This window comes from Saccostrea cucullata, unplaced genomic scaffold, assembly GCF_032062105.1.
Source record: "Saccostrea cucullata isolate Sc308-1 unplaced genomic scaffold, CSIRO_AGI_Scuc_v1 ctg3069, whole genome shotgun sequence".
In the NCBI taxonomy this organism is placed as follows: Eukaryota; Metazoa; Mollusca; class Bivalvia; order Ostreida; family Ostreidae; genus Saccostrea; species Saccostrea cuccullata.
In genome coordinates, this window is record NW_026933752.1 from 37,772 (window position 1) to 54,161 (window position 16,390).

The window sequence follows — 16,390 nt, forward strand, 5'->3', positions numbered from 1 at the left end:
GGTGCATCTTTATGACCAGTAATTGCTAGTGGTTCTAATGTTTTATACAGTACAGGGGAAATAAATAAATATGTATGTTGAACACTGCTGATACGTCACTTGCACTGCCTAGCGCATTTTCTAGAGTCACTTAAACACATGACTGCCTCATTACATGTATATTTACCAAAAAGGAAATACAGATTTGAGTATCAATAAACAGAAAAGGGCTGTTAAACTTAATGATATGTGCGTTTGTCGTTTTCTCTGGCCTTTTTGCTTTATTTTCTTTTATATATATATATATATATATATATATATATATATATATATATATATATATATATATATATATATATATATATATATATATATATATATATATATATATATATATATATATATATATATATATATATATATATATATATATATATATATATATATATATATATTAATGTTTCAAAGGAAAACTGTGTTTGACATAAAATATCTTACAATGAAAATATGATTCATACGTTATATATTTAATGTTGCATTGATTATCGTTATAAAGAAGTCAGTAATTTGAGCTCGAAGTATTGATTGATTGATTGTATGTTGTTTTACATCCCAGTCGAGAATTCTTTACTCATATAGACACCTCGCCAAATACCGGTGAAGGGCTACAAAAGTTGACCTTTACTCGACATTCAGAGCAATTGAGCAGTGATATCTTTCATCGGGCCAACACCTGTCGTGACTCGGGACCTCGGTTTTTAAGGTCTTATCCGAAGGACCCACAACTTTCATTTCAAAGTGCCGAGCGCAAGGCGAAGGAACAGTTGCTACATATATTTTTATCGACTTAGGTCAGTCGCTTTCGAGATTCAAATTAACGACCTTCCGATCACAGAGCGAGCGCTCTAAATATTTTAGAAGCAGAGATACCATAGACGAAAGCTGACATAATTTTAACAAAGAGTCCTTTTATTCATTTTAGGTCTTTGTAACAATTTTGAAAATGTATAGAAATGTACATTGTTTGACTGGACTGTAAAGCTTAACAACTGTTCATAATCTTCATATTTTATTTTCACAGTGAATGTAATAACTAAAAACATATTTTTGATCCATCTGATTTCGAGGACCTTTCATATCAAAATCTTTTTAACAATGCATTAATAACAGGTAATATTTTGAAAACTACTGTACTAATGTTATATTTTGATGGCTTATTACTGTGATGAATTTTAACTTCACACAAGTTAAAAAAGAGAAAAAAATTCTCGAGAGGGACGTTTGATAAAGAACAAACCAAAAAAATACATGGTCAATGCAATGGCTTTTTTTGTTTAATAAACGATGAAAATAAAGGGAAAAAAATTACATTTTCTCAAGGAGCTACACCTCTTGTTGTGACCATCACGACCAGATTTGTCATGGTCACTTGAAATATACATTTTCAATTGAAAATTGATGTACATATATTTATTATATTTTTCAAAAATCAACTATGACCTGTTTTAATTTTTTTAAATTGATTTTTTGAAATCAGATTTAAAACTATGCTAAAAATTGGGGGAAAACAATAAAAAAAAACAATCACTTCAATTAATGAAATCAAAAAAGTTAACATAATCAGAAATTTTAATTGGTTTAATTATTTTTTCTTTCTACATATTACAATGACAAAAACGAGAACAATTATGACTAGGATCCCCGATATCGCGACAGAAGCGATGACTATGGTGGACTGTGGTGAGATTGGTTCCTCGGCGTGTGTCCGATTTGTGTAAGTTGTCATGTTGTGCAAGGGTTCAGTCAGACCATGCAAAACATTTTCGCCTCTTGTGGACAATGTTGGAAGAATAACTTTCTCTAGTTAAGATAAAGAAAATCAATATGATAAAAAAATATTAGCATAACATTACATCAATGACAAAAAAATAATAAACAAACAAAAAGGTTATTAAATAAAAAAAAAATAAAACAAAACAAACAAAAAAAATTGGAGTAGGAGTAAATCACATCAAATGTTAAATTGCTTCAATAATTATGCCTTACCTTGAAAGTATCGTATTTTGATGTTTCCTTCACAACAAGAAATGTTACTCTCGTGGAGCAGAGCTCCTGAGAAGTTTTTGACAGTCATCTCATACTGTTGTCTTTTATTACACTGATCCCAGATGACATCACGTACGTTGGTAGCTTTTTCAATAATTACATGGGAACATTTTCGACACCAATTTGGAAAAGAGCAAAGCAAAGTCAGAAAAAATTCCATGATTCTTTAACCTTTGTATTGGTATCTGATATGCAGTAGAATATTTCCGTAAATGGGAAGACACATTGTCCAAAATATATATAAATTCTGATAACAGGAAAAATAAAAAGGTTTTCGGTTTTTATAGAGTGTAGTTGTTCAAAGATCATTATCATTAATACTTCCTGAATATCTTGTTTTGTTCAGATAAGTACGTCATAGCAGCAACTGGATAAATGATATAAATTACGATTAAGTGTTTTGTCTAATTGAAAAATATTGCTCTTACCTTATATATACAAAGCTTATTTGAAAATAAGTGGAAAATTTTAAATTCCCCTCGCAAAAAAAATTTAGCAAGAGTTTATTTAAGCAATTTTAGTTAGGGTAGTGAGATAGCTAAAATTGAACATCGCTAAAAATTTACATCGCTTTGAAGGTTACTGTTATCTCTTTAGACCAAAAAAAATCACCTTAAATTTTAAACGCTAATTTTATTTATTTTTTTAAAGAAGAGACAAAAATTCGCGTTTCCATGATAAATGACATTCAAATCTTGTACTATAGAACAGTTCAGATACAGAATAATAATTTCAGTATATTTGATATAGGGCAGAGTGCTACAATGATGCATTTAATAGCAAAATGCAGATACATTTAATTTGAAATGCATGCTTGCTTTTTTTACCTTTATTTCAAATGCAAGTTCTGTATCGCTCACAGTCTAAGTAAATATTTTTTTAGATTGATATACTATACATATTTTAAGATATGTAGATGTAGAAAAAAAAATATGTAAAATTAACTTGGAACTATATACATGTGTTAGTTGAAATGGCATGATTCCATGCAAGCGGCAAAGAGAACAGAATTCTTCTATTTCCTTGACAACATAAGTTTTTACAGAAAAAAACTATGTTATGTCTGACAACGAATGGTTGTGAATGTATTGTAAACTATCTGTAGCATGACTTTTCTGCAAGCCTCATGTGAGAACTGCTGTCAAATAATTATTATCCCTCATATATTAAAAGAATTTTGATAATTTTTTTTTCTCCTTTTGACACAAGACAAAACAAGATAAGAAACAATAAAGATAACTGCAAGGCATGAAACTATACCAGTAGGAATTATTATGGTTATATTGCCCTCTGATCTGTTTCTACATTTTTCATTTTGTCCATCATTTTCACGGGACATCATTGCTTCTGACAGGGTCAGAAAACTGGTGGTTGGATTTGTCGAATTATTCAAATTTTCTTCAGCAACATTTGTTGTAATGTTATTTCTTGTTGTCTAGTTCCCTAAAAAAGTGAGATCAGCTGAGATTATCCAATGTATGTAATGATCATATTAGGCATATAGAGCGTTGAATAATTTGAATAATGGCTAATACATATGTATTTAAATGTTTGGATACATTATATGATAACTAAATTTTTAAAAAATAAAAATGGCATGAAGAAAGTCTATTTTTAAAATCTACTTCATATCAATCGTTTGCAGGGCCTAGCGGGGAGGTTATACAAAATCCTGGCAATCATTTTAGTGACGTAATTTGACTCTCCTGGAAAAAATCTCATTTTCAGGTCTACCCCCAACATGCCAATTCTAAAGTGACCGTAATGAACAATTTGTAGCGTGTGTTCAATCAAATTTAACACATCCAATGTTTAATTTTCACTTTTAAAATATAAAATATGATACTAAAATTGAAACTGCATTCTATTTTCTATGATACAAGTATCTGTAAAACATATTTAATTTGATGATCCTTAACTTCTCTTGTCCAACATATATATTATTTTTTATATGTTACCTTTAATGTACAAAATTTCAATGCGTCCCTCACAGCAAGAAGTTGTGTTTTCATACAGAAGAGTCTTCGAGTTGCTATTTTTCACAGTCATATCATACTTCATGGCAGTGGTACATTGCTCCCATTCTACTTTTGCTACCATAACGGCATCGTCGATGACAACCATTGAACAGTGACTGCACCAATTAGGAAAAGAACAAAATAGCGTCAGAACAACTTCCATTTGGATCTATAGCCTAAAATTCACGAAACATGAAAATATACAATGTATATTAAATGATTTTATTTCCTTTTCAGAGAGACTATACAGATTTCAAAAGTGTCGTTTCCTTTTTATCCATAGATTTTAGATATGATAATGGAATTAATATAATTGAGGTTTATATTACTAGTAACTAAACAGAATGCCAGAGAAATAAAAAAGGCATTTTCTGTTTAATAAAAGAAAGAAAACTGATAAAACTCTGAGTAACAATTGACGTAAAAACTTAAAAAGAAGAATTTTAATGAATTTCGAGAATAACGTTCACCTTTTTGAAGAGTAGAAAAAAAATAAATGAGGAGTATGTCAAACAAAAGTTGGTATGTTTCACGTTCAGATTTCTTCTTCTGTAACAGACAGTTAAGACTTAGACAGGGCCAAAGCCGCAAACTCTGATATGAAGAACACTAACAAATATTTACTATAAATTACTTTTCTAAACTAATGTGTTTAAGAACACGATGGTCAATTTCATCATGCATCTAAAAAAAAAAATACCATTGCTTCGTTGAAGAAGAACAAACAGGGGATAACTCTGTTTCTGGTTTGTACTGCAAATGCAGGTTAGGAGCTGGTGCTGTGTCCACGTTGGATTTGTTTCATTATATTTAAACCATGACTGGAATCAGTTTCACATACGTTTCTAACATCCAAGATACAAAACATATATTCATGAATTGTCCTACATGCATGCTACTGGAATAAGAAAAGAAGGTGGAACCCGGGACCGACCCAAATAAATCAATTGAAGTCAATGGACTTGGTTTACATATTAAGATTTTTAAACTGCATTGGCGGGTTATATATTTGCGTATTAGTCACTGAATTTCCTTGGACATTTTTATAAAATTTTTATAAATCAAATTTACAGAAAGAACTTTGTGTGTCTGACAATGAATTGTTGTGAATGAATTGTAAACTACCTGTAGCATGACTTCCTGCACGGCTCATGTGAGAACTGCACTCCAATGATTATGATCCCTCATATATTAAAAGAATTTTGATTATTTATTTTCATTTTCTTCTTTCGACATAAGACAATACAAGAAGAATAACAATAAAGATAACAGCAAGGCATGACAACTTGCCAGTAGGAATTATGATGTTGTTTTTAGTTTTTTGATCTGCCTCTACACTTTCCATTTTGTCGATCATCCTCACTGCCCAGATAGCATGACTATGTTGGGCCAACATTTGTTAAAGGTTGTATGGTTGGCGTTGGGGGAACAACGTTGGGCCAACGTTGGACCAATGTTACCAAGCCAACCTTCTCGACCATGACGGAATTCCTATGTTGGCCCAACTTTGGTCCAACGTAAGCAACATCCATTCACTTTAGTTTCCAAAGAAGGAAGGATCATGGCGTTGGCCCAATGTTGGACCAATGTTTATAATACACCCTTAAAGAAAGTGTATTTACAAGTTGGTAGTAGTATGTTGGCCCAACTTTGGCCCATTTTTTGTAATACACCCTTAAAGAACGTGTCCTATCAAGTTGGTAGTAGTATGTTGGCCCAACGTTGGCACAATGTTTGTAATACATCCTTAAAGAAAGTGCCTTATCAAGTTGGTAGTAGTATGTAGGCCCAACGTTGGCCAATTGTTTGTAATACACCCTTAAAGAACGTGTCCTATCAAGTTGGTAGTATTATGTTGGCCCAACGTTGGCCCATTGTTTGTAATACACCCTTAAAGAACGTGTCCTATCAAGTTGGTAGTAGTATGTTGGCCCAACGTTGGCCCGTTGTTTGTAATACACCCTTAAAGAAAGTGCCTTATCAAGTTGGTAGTAGTATGTTCACTATGTTGGCCCAACGTTGGCCCATTGTTTGTAATACACACAAGTGTTATTTTGTTTAGGTCTTTCAAAGATGGGATATTTATATTAGGCCAACGTTGGCCCAATTATTATACTTCCAACTAATTGATGGTGCTAATTTTATAATTAGTTGCTGAGCTTTACGTTGAGACAAGGTTGGCACATTCTGAAATAATTAAAAGGACTTTCTATGTCTATGCTTATCATTGGTTGACTGCTTTTGTTTAGATATGATATTTTCAACGTTTTAACTTTGCACTTAAGTGATCAAGCACCAAAGAGTGTTTTATTCTATTTTTTGAATTGTGTATATGCTTATTTATTTGTAATAACCCAGATAGCGGAACACCGTTGGCCTAATCTTACATTATGGTTCTATTATCTATGTTGGGTTACCTTGATTGGGCCAACAATGGCCCAACATGGAATATTGATAGCTGGTTATGTATAATAGTGCGCTAATGTTGGGCTAACTGTTGGCATTATATCATAAAACTATAATCATGAGAGAAAATATTTGTTTGGGAATTGGCATCGGCCCTACGTTGGTCCAATATACCATGAATCTGACTGAGGATCATGGGTAGACAACAACCGGGCTACTTGTAATATCCGCGCCATTTTTAATCTGACACGAGCGAGCGTAATGAGACTGATACCTTGCATATCTGCATCCACTTTGTAAGTATTATAATATGTTTGCCTCGGCATAGCTGAATTAACGTTTAGTTTTTAAACGATATCATGTACAAATCTGTGTAAATCAGACACGGGGAAGTGCAAAGCCAGGTGCTGTTGGGTCAACACTGTACAGATAGCATGCTAACATTGGGCCAACGTTGGGCCAATGTAATCGGTTACATCGGGCCAATGTTGGAAAATGGCATTGACCCAATTTAAGTTTGCTCATCGGCCCAATGTTGGCCCAATATGTTGGGCCAACGTTGGCCCAATGTAGAGTGTTATTTCTACAGATATTAGGCCAACATTGGCCCAATGAATGCGACACTGATGGCGAAACGTCAACAAGAACATTGGGCCGATGTTGGCAAATGACGTTAGCCCAGTGTCATTTTGCTCCTTTGCCCAATGTTAGCCCGATATATTGGACCAACATTGGGCCAATGTGTATAAACATTTAATTGTTACAAATCTGTATATTAACAAATCTGATCGTCTCTACGATCAGAAATAAATCTACAACCAATCCTTCTTGAAAAATCAAGCTAGCTAAAATAAATTTAAAATTCTTATAATTTATCAAAACAAAATAAATTATCAGTGATTAAATTTTTTGTTTCTATACAAGAAAAATAAATGAAAGTATAGAAATGTGTTTTGATACAGTTAAAACAATAAATAATTTGCTCCTTATTTAAATTGAAATTTGTGTTTATAGTAGAATACATTTCCGAAGTCTAACTTAATTTACTTATATACACTTAACGTCGAGTACATGATCAAACATTTTAAAAATGATGAACTTGCTGAAGTTAAAACAAAATTTATTCAGTACTAAAAATAAATTGGGTTCTTTCATTTAAAATTTGTTCATTGTAACGACAAATTTTCAATACATGTATTTTATATGGGGCAACATTGAATCAAAATTGTTGTGATGATGATTATCAAGCGTATAAATATCATGCATAAATGCCTTCATCACGCAAGCTAATCACTTAATCACATCATGAAACAAAAAAGACGGTTGTTCCTTAATTGACAGCTTAAACATATAGTGATATACTTGTAAATTTAATCGTATGTTTACTCTTTACTGAGAAAAGTAACAAATGTATTTAAAACCAAATATTACAATTTTAGTGTTACTGGAGATTCTAAAAAGACATGGAGAACACAATCAAAGAATGGCTAAGGTATGCCAAGGGCAGGGATGGGGGAGGAAGAAACGGACAGAGAAGAAAAGAAGGGGGAGGAGGAGACTCGGGAAGAGGAAATGGAGACTTAGGAGAGGGATCAGATGGAAAGTGGCAGTGCCTAACTTTTTTTCTGTAATATAGTGTGACATACCTGTAGTTCTACCCTTTTTTGTGTCCGTTTGTCGGTTATAAACACGATGCAGATGCCAGAAACATTTTTTGTGTAAGTAAACAAAATGACGGGATTCATTTTAGTATTATTTTAAGAACAGGAGGGCTTTGTTTATTTCTTAGACGTGCTTATTGATACCTGTAATTTACTGAACTTGTGCATAATTTACATCAGAGAGGGAGTATACAGTCATGTAACCCTACATGTATCGCTTGAAGTGAGCATCGACTTTTAATTCTTTATTAATGTTTTCTTCATGCACTGAGCAATAAAATTAAAGTATGTTATAACTTAATTTTATATTTTGATTTCTTTTTCCTCAGTTATTTAATTAATGTAGAGCTACTTACAATGCAATACTTGTTGATGGCAATTGTATGAGATATTGAGAATATGTATTAAACTATTAATCAAGCATATATAGCATACAAGATAGTATTAAAGGGCTTTTACCATTAAACTGTACTACAAAACTAGTATAACCTTATTGTATATATGTTTGTCAATTTTGAGGACAAATGGCCAACCAGTGAAGAGCAAATGAGTAGTCATGATGGAGAGCCAATAAGATACAAACCAACGTTGGCCCAAAAATGATGTTTTCCTAATATTGAAAGAATAAGTGGCCCAACAATGGCTCAATGATATCCGTTCGTTGGTCCAACAATAAGCCAACAAGTTGGTCTGATTAAGGGCCGATGAGCAAATTACCGTTGGCCCAACATTAATTGCTTACAATGGTCCAACTGTACAAAAATGACGTTTACCCAACATTGAAAAAATACATTGGCCCAACAGTGGCCCAATATTAACTGTTACATTGGCCCAACAATAAGCCAACAAGTTGGTTTGATTAAGGGCCGATGAGCAAATTACCGTTGGCCCAACATTAGTTGCTTACAATGGCCCAATTGTACAAAAATGACGTTTGCCCAATATTGAAATAATACATTGGCCCAACAGTGGCCCAATATTAACTGTTACATTGGCCCAACAATAAGCCAACAAGTTGGTTTGATTAAGGGCCGATGAGCAAATTACCGATGGCCCAATGTTGAATTCAAACAGTGGCCCAACATAAGGAGCGTTGTTGGCCCAACAAAGGTCCAATAACACCCTGCTATCTGGGTGGACATCATGGCGTCTGACTGGTCAGAAAACTGGTGGTTGGATTTGTCGAATTATTTAAATTTCCTTCAGTGACATTTCTTGTAATGTTATTTCTTATTGTCTCATTCCCTAACAGAAGTGAGGCCAGCTATGATTATCACACATACATAATGATAATATTAGGCATATAGAGCGTTAAATGACTTTGAACAATGGCTAATACATACATGTATATATTTAAAGGTCTGGATACAGATATAATTATATGATAACTACATATTTAAAAAAATAAAAAAAAAGCATAAACAAAGTTCTAGTATTTTTTTTTAAAAATCTACTTGATATCAATCATATGTATTATTATATATTATTTCTTATATGTTACCTTTAATGCACAAAATTTCAATGCATTCATTTATTATTTAACCCTAAGAGGGCCACTTATTCGTACTTAAAGTTAGCCTTTTGCATTATGTCCGTTGTCTTTGTTTTTACGTGTCCAAAATTTTGATTCAAAATTATGTTACAAAAACTTGTACATTGTACCTATTTATAACAATTTGTTTAAAGTTAATGGAATTTATGAATTTTTATATTTTATCATAACTTTTAAAGAACGGCTTGTATATTTAACAACACGAGGCAGTGATTGGATAAATTATGTAAATGTATGGTTTTTCATCGAAGTGATTTAAGCATTATTTCCCCATGGCCGGTGTAACGACGAAAAATGACCCCCGTAGAATATTGGCCAGGGGTTCATTTTTCTACGTAGAAACATGACCCAGGGTCAATATTCTACGACAAGTGGGGTCATTTTTCAACCGTAGAAAACCATTCCAGACCAGTAATTCTACGACTACACACATGTTGAAAAATGACCCCCATAGAAATTTGACCCCCTCCTTTTTTATGAAATAAAACCTTATATCTGTGTCTTCTGATACTTTCAAATGTAAGGAGGAGGGATGTACTTTACTCCTTTCAACATATTTTATTGCATTACTTAAAAATAGCATCGTATTCAATGCACCTGGTATGGAGATTTTTTTTGGGGGGGGGGGGGGGGGGGTTGCAGAATGTCAATGAATAATAACTTATTGAGGAGCATAAATTTGTGACTATATTTTTAGTGTTTTTTCTCATTCAAAGATTTTGTTCCGAAACACAGGTACTTGTGGACAGGACACCCCCCCCCCATATACACCCCTGGTCAAAATATTTCTTTTCTTTTTTTTTGTCATGAATTATGTTTCTAGTACTTATTTACAACGTATTCCATATGAAATATCCAGAAAATAACATAGATTTAACGATTTACTAAAAAAGTCATACCCTGGCATTATAAAATAGAGAAGGTAAGTCACTTCGGTTTGTTAATTCGGACCCCTCTTGAATATCGGGCCTTATATATCATATACCTACAACATGTCACCAAAATGTGTCATGATATCTTGTGTCCATAGATATTTTTGTCTTTAATTGTGCCATTTAATTGTCCAGACATTCCCCAATTGTCCGAGTATTCAGCGTCAAACGTGAAAAATTTGGAAATGTCAAACCAGAAATTACGGAAGTGATCCAAAAACGACACCTAGCGGGTAACTTTCGAGTTAGGAGTGTCATAGAATAAAGGGAAAAGTCAGAGGACTACGAAAAAGTTCGGGAAAATTTTGATACAAGAAGTCGAAATTGATTCATTAGAATTTAAAATTTTGCTGCAGATTTTCAAAATAAATAAAGCATCAATATTAGTATTCTCTTTAGAGGATTTATCACTGATACCATACAGCGTATTAAAAATCGCATGTAGACATTTAAAGATATGTAACCCCCACCCCCACTCTACAATAATTCCGATATCATTAATTTAATAATCTTATACAATGTTTCTCATTTGCCAAAGAATTTCAGGTTTTTATGAGTCGTTTCTTAAAAATAAATGAAAATCGAACTTTTCATCCTGACATTCTCTCGTTTATTGTCCTAACTAGTAACTACAGCCTCGGAGTTTGTTTCTGGTCTTGACTGTGTATATCTAGCTGCTTTGTTAAAGAAGCTTAACTTCTTTTCATTTATCTAACGTGGCATAGGAATAATTAATATTAGTATATATTAAATAATATACTGCAGAAAACATAGGTACTATAAGCCCACAAGTACCTGTGCTTTTATTTAGTAGACTATTATAATCATTACATTCACACGTAAAATAAAAGAAAACAATTCCGCAATTTGGTTTTTTGAGCCGGTCAACTTATTGTTGTGTTTCTCTCACTGGCGCATGCGCGCGTAATATGACTAATTTTTTGGCGTGGTTACCCGTGCCCAATATAGCCAGGGTTTGAAAGATAAATACCCTGATGAATTCCATGCAAAGGAGAAATAAGTCTCATGACAGATGCGCGGGAGAGCCATTAAAGATAATAAGAGTTTTCGATTTTCACTTTTTGGGGGTATCGTCATATGAGCTTCAATAACTCATCAATTTTTGGACGAAATCAAATGGGATTTTAGTTATAACTTTTTAAAAGATGATTTTAAAAGTTAGTTAGCAATACTGAAAAAAAAATTAAAGGAAAAAATAAATCTAATTCTCCAGTAAAGTTTACCCTGCGTTTCTTTTTCCTTTCAGTATATATTTAATGCTTTGTACAGCAAAACTCGATTATAACGAAGTCAGTAGGACCTATTTAAATTTTTATTATATCCGTAACTCGTTATAACTGTGAAAGAAATTTATTATATTTATATATAGCTGGGGATCCAAGATGACTTCGCTATATCCGTGAATTCGCAATATCCGTGTTCGTACTAAACGAGTTTTATTATATAAACAATGACACTATAATAAACAAATGTATACTTGCTCAATTATTTTCAATCAACCAAAGTTATTTTATACCAATCGACAAAGTGATACTAATAATCAGAATTTAATTGGTGTGTAAAATTAAAACCAGATCTTAATTCCTTAAGCTTAAAAGCTTTCAGAAATGAACACTTCATATCATAAGCTTACCCGTATACATTCGCCTAACAAGAATATTCCTCGCAAAACGAAAGTTTTTGCATCAAAAATTGTCAAGGGGTCATAATTCTACGGGATCATTTTTCTACAACGCACACGGAGGAAAACGACCCCAAGACCATAATTTCTACAAACAAGTGGGTCATTTTTCTATGTAGAATATTGACCAGGAGGTCCAATTTCTACGTAGAGAAATGACCTCCGGTCAATGGTCGACATTCCCAGATCCCTGGCTTCATTATTCAATCAAGTTAAGTTTGTTATTCTGGGCACCGACATAACGATAATTTTTTTTGTGAGAATACATTTGTAAAAAGCCGCTTTTAATTCATATCAATATTGTAAATATGCAATGGGTATCATCTGAAAATTATACCACTAGGCTTAGACAATAGTTAACCTTCAATCCGATGAAATTATGCGCAATCGGATTTAACATTTAAGTGGAAATTATCAAACATGCTTTATTTGAGAAGACACTGCCAGGCTTAAACGTATTTTCTTTTTAAAATCTCAATCCAAAATGGAAATTTTTCTATCGCCTGAACCAACCTACCCATGTGCACGTTTGTTATCTTAGAAAGGAGGAAATTACGTCACGTACCATGTACGAGGGTTGTCCGGTAAAATCGTTGACAAAGTGCTTTTTCTCGAAAAGAAATGAGGGCACTAAGCTGAAATTTTTAGTAAATGTTTGTTGACCATATTGAAGTTGGTACGGTCCTACGGCGCATGGTCAAAAACCAAGGTTACATTAAAGAATACACAAGTATTTATTCAAAATAAAAGTTTTAAATACATAAGACTGAAATGAAAATTATCTTAATTCGATTCCACAATCAATTTTGTCGTCTTTTTAAAAATTTCAAGTCATTTGGTTAATTCTTGGCAGTTTCCCGAACATTCGAAATGGGAAAGTGGTAAACACAACACACGAAAAATGTTTGATGACGTTACAGTGCACTGGAGAGCAGTTTGATTAAGATGTTGTAATGACACCTTAAGATACTTTAAATGAATACATAAGAAAAAAAATATAAAAATATCACCAGATCTTTAGTTTACAAATGAAATGGGAGTCTTCTGAGCGCAGTTTTTTTGGGAGTTGAACTATGTTCTATCTCCCTTGGTCATCACGCATTTAACATGCGCAGTAATTTGTGTTGATTATATAGAGCCGAAAGCGAGGCTACTGTGTCGACCAATTTACTCCGATGACATTCAACAGAAAACATGCATAAACATCCGCCACAGATAGTTCAGGTCATTTTCTCCTGAACTGATTTAATTTTATAATTTGAAATGTAAGTAAATGTAATGATAAAGTAATTTTATTTTGAATATTAGATTTCGTTCAAAGTAAAACTAAATTATAAAGAACCTCAAAAGTTTTTCGTAATGGAACTCATTTTTAGTGTAGCGTCATCTGTAAACACTGAAAGAGAAACGAACGATAACTCTACATACTGACGACAAGCGGTAAATCTGGTCTTCCCGACGCCCGACGGTTCCCGGATTTTGGATTTTTAGCAATTTCTTTTTTACCGGTGCACAGAATTTATTCAAACTTTTCATGAACATTTTCTTGGTTTAAATGAACTCATTAATGCATAAAAACCTTAGGAAACATGCGTATTATATTACTCAATCAGCAGTATCACCTTCCAAAAAGCGGTAAATCTAGTACTCTGTTGTAAATGTTAAAACCAAAAACGGGCACCGATGTTTTCGTAGAAGTGCGATTAAAAACAACAAAATGAAGTATATCTTTTTTAATAGAAGGAAAACCTCATTTACATACCAGATAATTTGTACGCACACAAACTCTCACATATACCACTGTTTTTATGTTTTGTCATTAAATATTTGTTTTTAACTTGGTATTGCTTTTTTCTTCACAATATTAAAATTAAGTTCTGACGTACATGTACTCTATGCTTGTATAATGTTCGTGTAATTGAAATACAATTTATATTCACAGAGAAGTTTTATATAACAAATCTGTTAGCCCTTAAAAGGATGTGTGTGAAAATCCACATTTTATCAACATTGGTATTATTCCTGTGAAACTGAAATTTTTTATAACACATGGGTAAAGGTGCCAAGGAAAAATATTATTACAAATTTGAAGATAAACTAGAGGTACTCTGAGCAGTGAATTATATAAATGATCAACCGCCTCTAATATGAATATAATGGCAGTGTCCATGTTTCCAAGCAGGGGTATAAAAAAGGACTAATGTAGGCAGGCAAGCATTATGGCCCATGCATTTTTTTTTTTTTTTTTTTTTGCTATTCAATGTCCCTGATTGTCTTTCTCAAGATTGTTGCAACACAAAAAATCTGAAACCGTTGTCTTTATTTGAAATGATAATATTGTTCACTCACTTAACCTCCCGATCAAAGATTTCATTTTACACCATGTTAAACTCCTATGAGTGCTTTCAGTACTTTGATTTGATAGAGTACCCAGGTAGTACAAAACATACGGACAAAAAAAAAGTCACTTTCGACCGTCGATATGATTGTCTATTAGCTGAATGATGGTGAGAATACTGTCCGTAACTTATTAATAAATCTTCAGAAGATCGCATATGTGCCCCAGATTGGTTCCTCTACTGTTTATGGAGACTCAAGTATGTGCATCAATTAAATTCCTAAAGATAAGAGGGAATTGTCCAACTTTATTTTAGCAAAGATGAAATGTGACGCTGTTTTCGACACGTGCGCCGTAAGGCATCATTAAATCATTTGAAATCTCAATTTATATCTATTTGAAATTTGCTATGTATATTCATAATATATTTACTAAAGAGTAGTTAAAATTTCAGAACGCAGTGATTATTTTTCGAACTAAACAACTTGTCCACGATTTTACCGGACAACGCTCGTATATATAGTCACTGTGGCGTTTCTAACAAAAAAAAACTGGTGTGCGCAACCCGCATTATTCAGCGAAGTACATACTCAATCTAAAATGGGCAATGCACATGAATCACTGAGATAAAATCCCATATTCCTTGACGTTGGTTGAATATGGGTTATTGTTATACACTGCTGACACGGCACTGTCACTACCTAGCACATTTTCTAGAGTCACTTAAACACAATCATGTACGTTTATCAATAAGGAAATACAGATTTGAGTATCAATAGACAAGGAAGAGGCTGTTAAACTGAATGATATATGCGTTTGTCATTTTCTCTGGCCTTTTTGCTTTATTTTTCTTACCATATTGATGATTCATATTTCTACCAAAAGGAAATCTGTGTTTAACATAAAATATAACACAAAAAAATTTGATTCAATACAGTACATACGTTATATATTGAATGTTGTATTGATTATCGTTATAAAGAAGTCAGTAATTTTAGCTTGTAATATTGATTGACTGATTGATTGATTGATTGTATGTTGTTTAACGTCCTATTCGAGAATTTTTTAATCATATAGAGACATCGCTCTATACCGGTGAAGGGCTACAAATGTTGACCTTTACTCAGCACTCAGGGATATTTAGCAGTGACATCTTTATCAAACATTTCATACATTTTCAATTTCAAATGGATGTACATATATTTATTTTATTTCTTTAAAAATCAACTATTTCTCGGTTTAAATTATTAAATTTGATTACTTGGAATCAGATTCAAAACACAAATTAAGGACAGATGATACAAACAAAAAAACGGATGCCTGGATTGGTATTTATTTTTTGACGTTATTTCAATGCAAATGATGCAAATAATAAATTTCTAGAATATTAAGAAATTGTAAACCTTCTGTGATGTTCAAAGTTCTACCTTTCTAAAACCATCCTTTACATTCTATACAAATATTTTTAACTTGAAATTCCATTCTTGTGCAATTTTGAATAAAAAATTAAAAACTACGCGGTGAAACCTATTCATTTTATTCATTAAAATATGACCCAAGTTGTTATTCTCAAAAATTTTGACAAAAGTTTGTTTGTATCATCTGTCCTTAATTGCTAAATTTGTAACTCAATTACTTCAATCAATGAAATCACAGAGATATTTACATAATCAGAAATTTTAATTGGTTTATTCAT

General features: G+C 32.6%; 1 protein-coding gene across 2 annotated transcripts in view; it reads right to left on the reverse strand.

Annotated features, from left to right (window-relative positions):
- Window positions 1-2,280, reverse strand: part of LOC134239246 (uncharacterized) — a 40,026-nt gene extending 37,746 nt beyond the window's left edge. Inside the window, exons 1-2 of one of the 2 annotated variants that reach the window (XM_062721410.1) lie at window positions 2,026-2,280; window positions 1,603-1,839 (exon numbers count right to left, since the gene is read on the reverse strand). In XM_062721410.1, the coding sequence (XP_062577394.1) occupies window positions 1,622-1,839; window positions 2,026-2,245 (438 nt within the window). In that variant the 5' untranslated portion in view covers window positions 2,246-2,280 and the 3' untranslated portion in view covers window positions 1,603-1,621. Of the gene's footprint in view, window positions 1-1,602; window positions 1,840-2,025 lie in introns of those variants that run through there. The other variant, XR_009986188.1, reaches the window with a different exon arrangement.
- Between the last annotated feature and the right edge of the window lie 14,110 nt (window positions 2,281-16,390).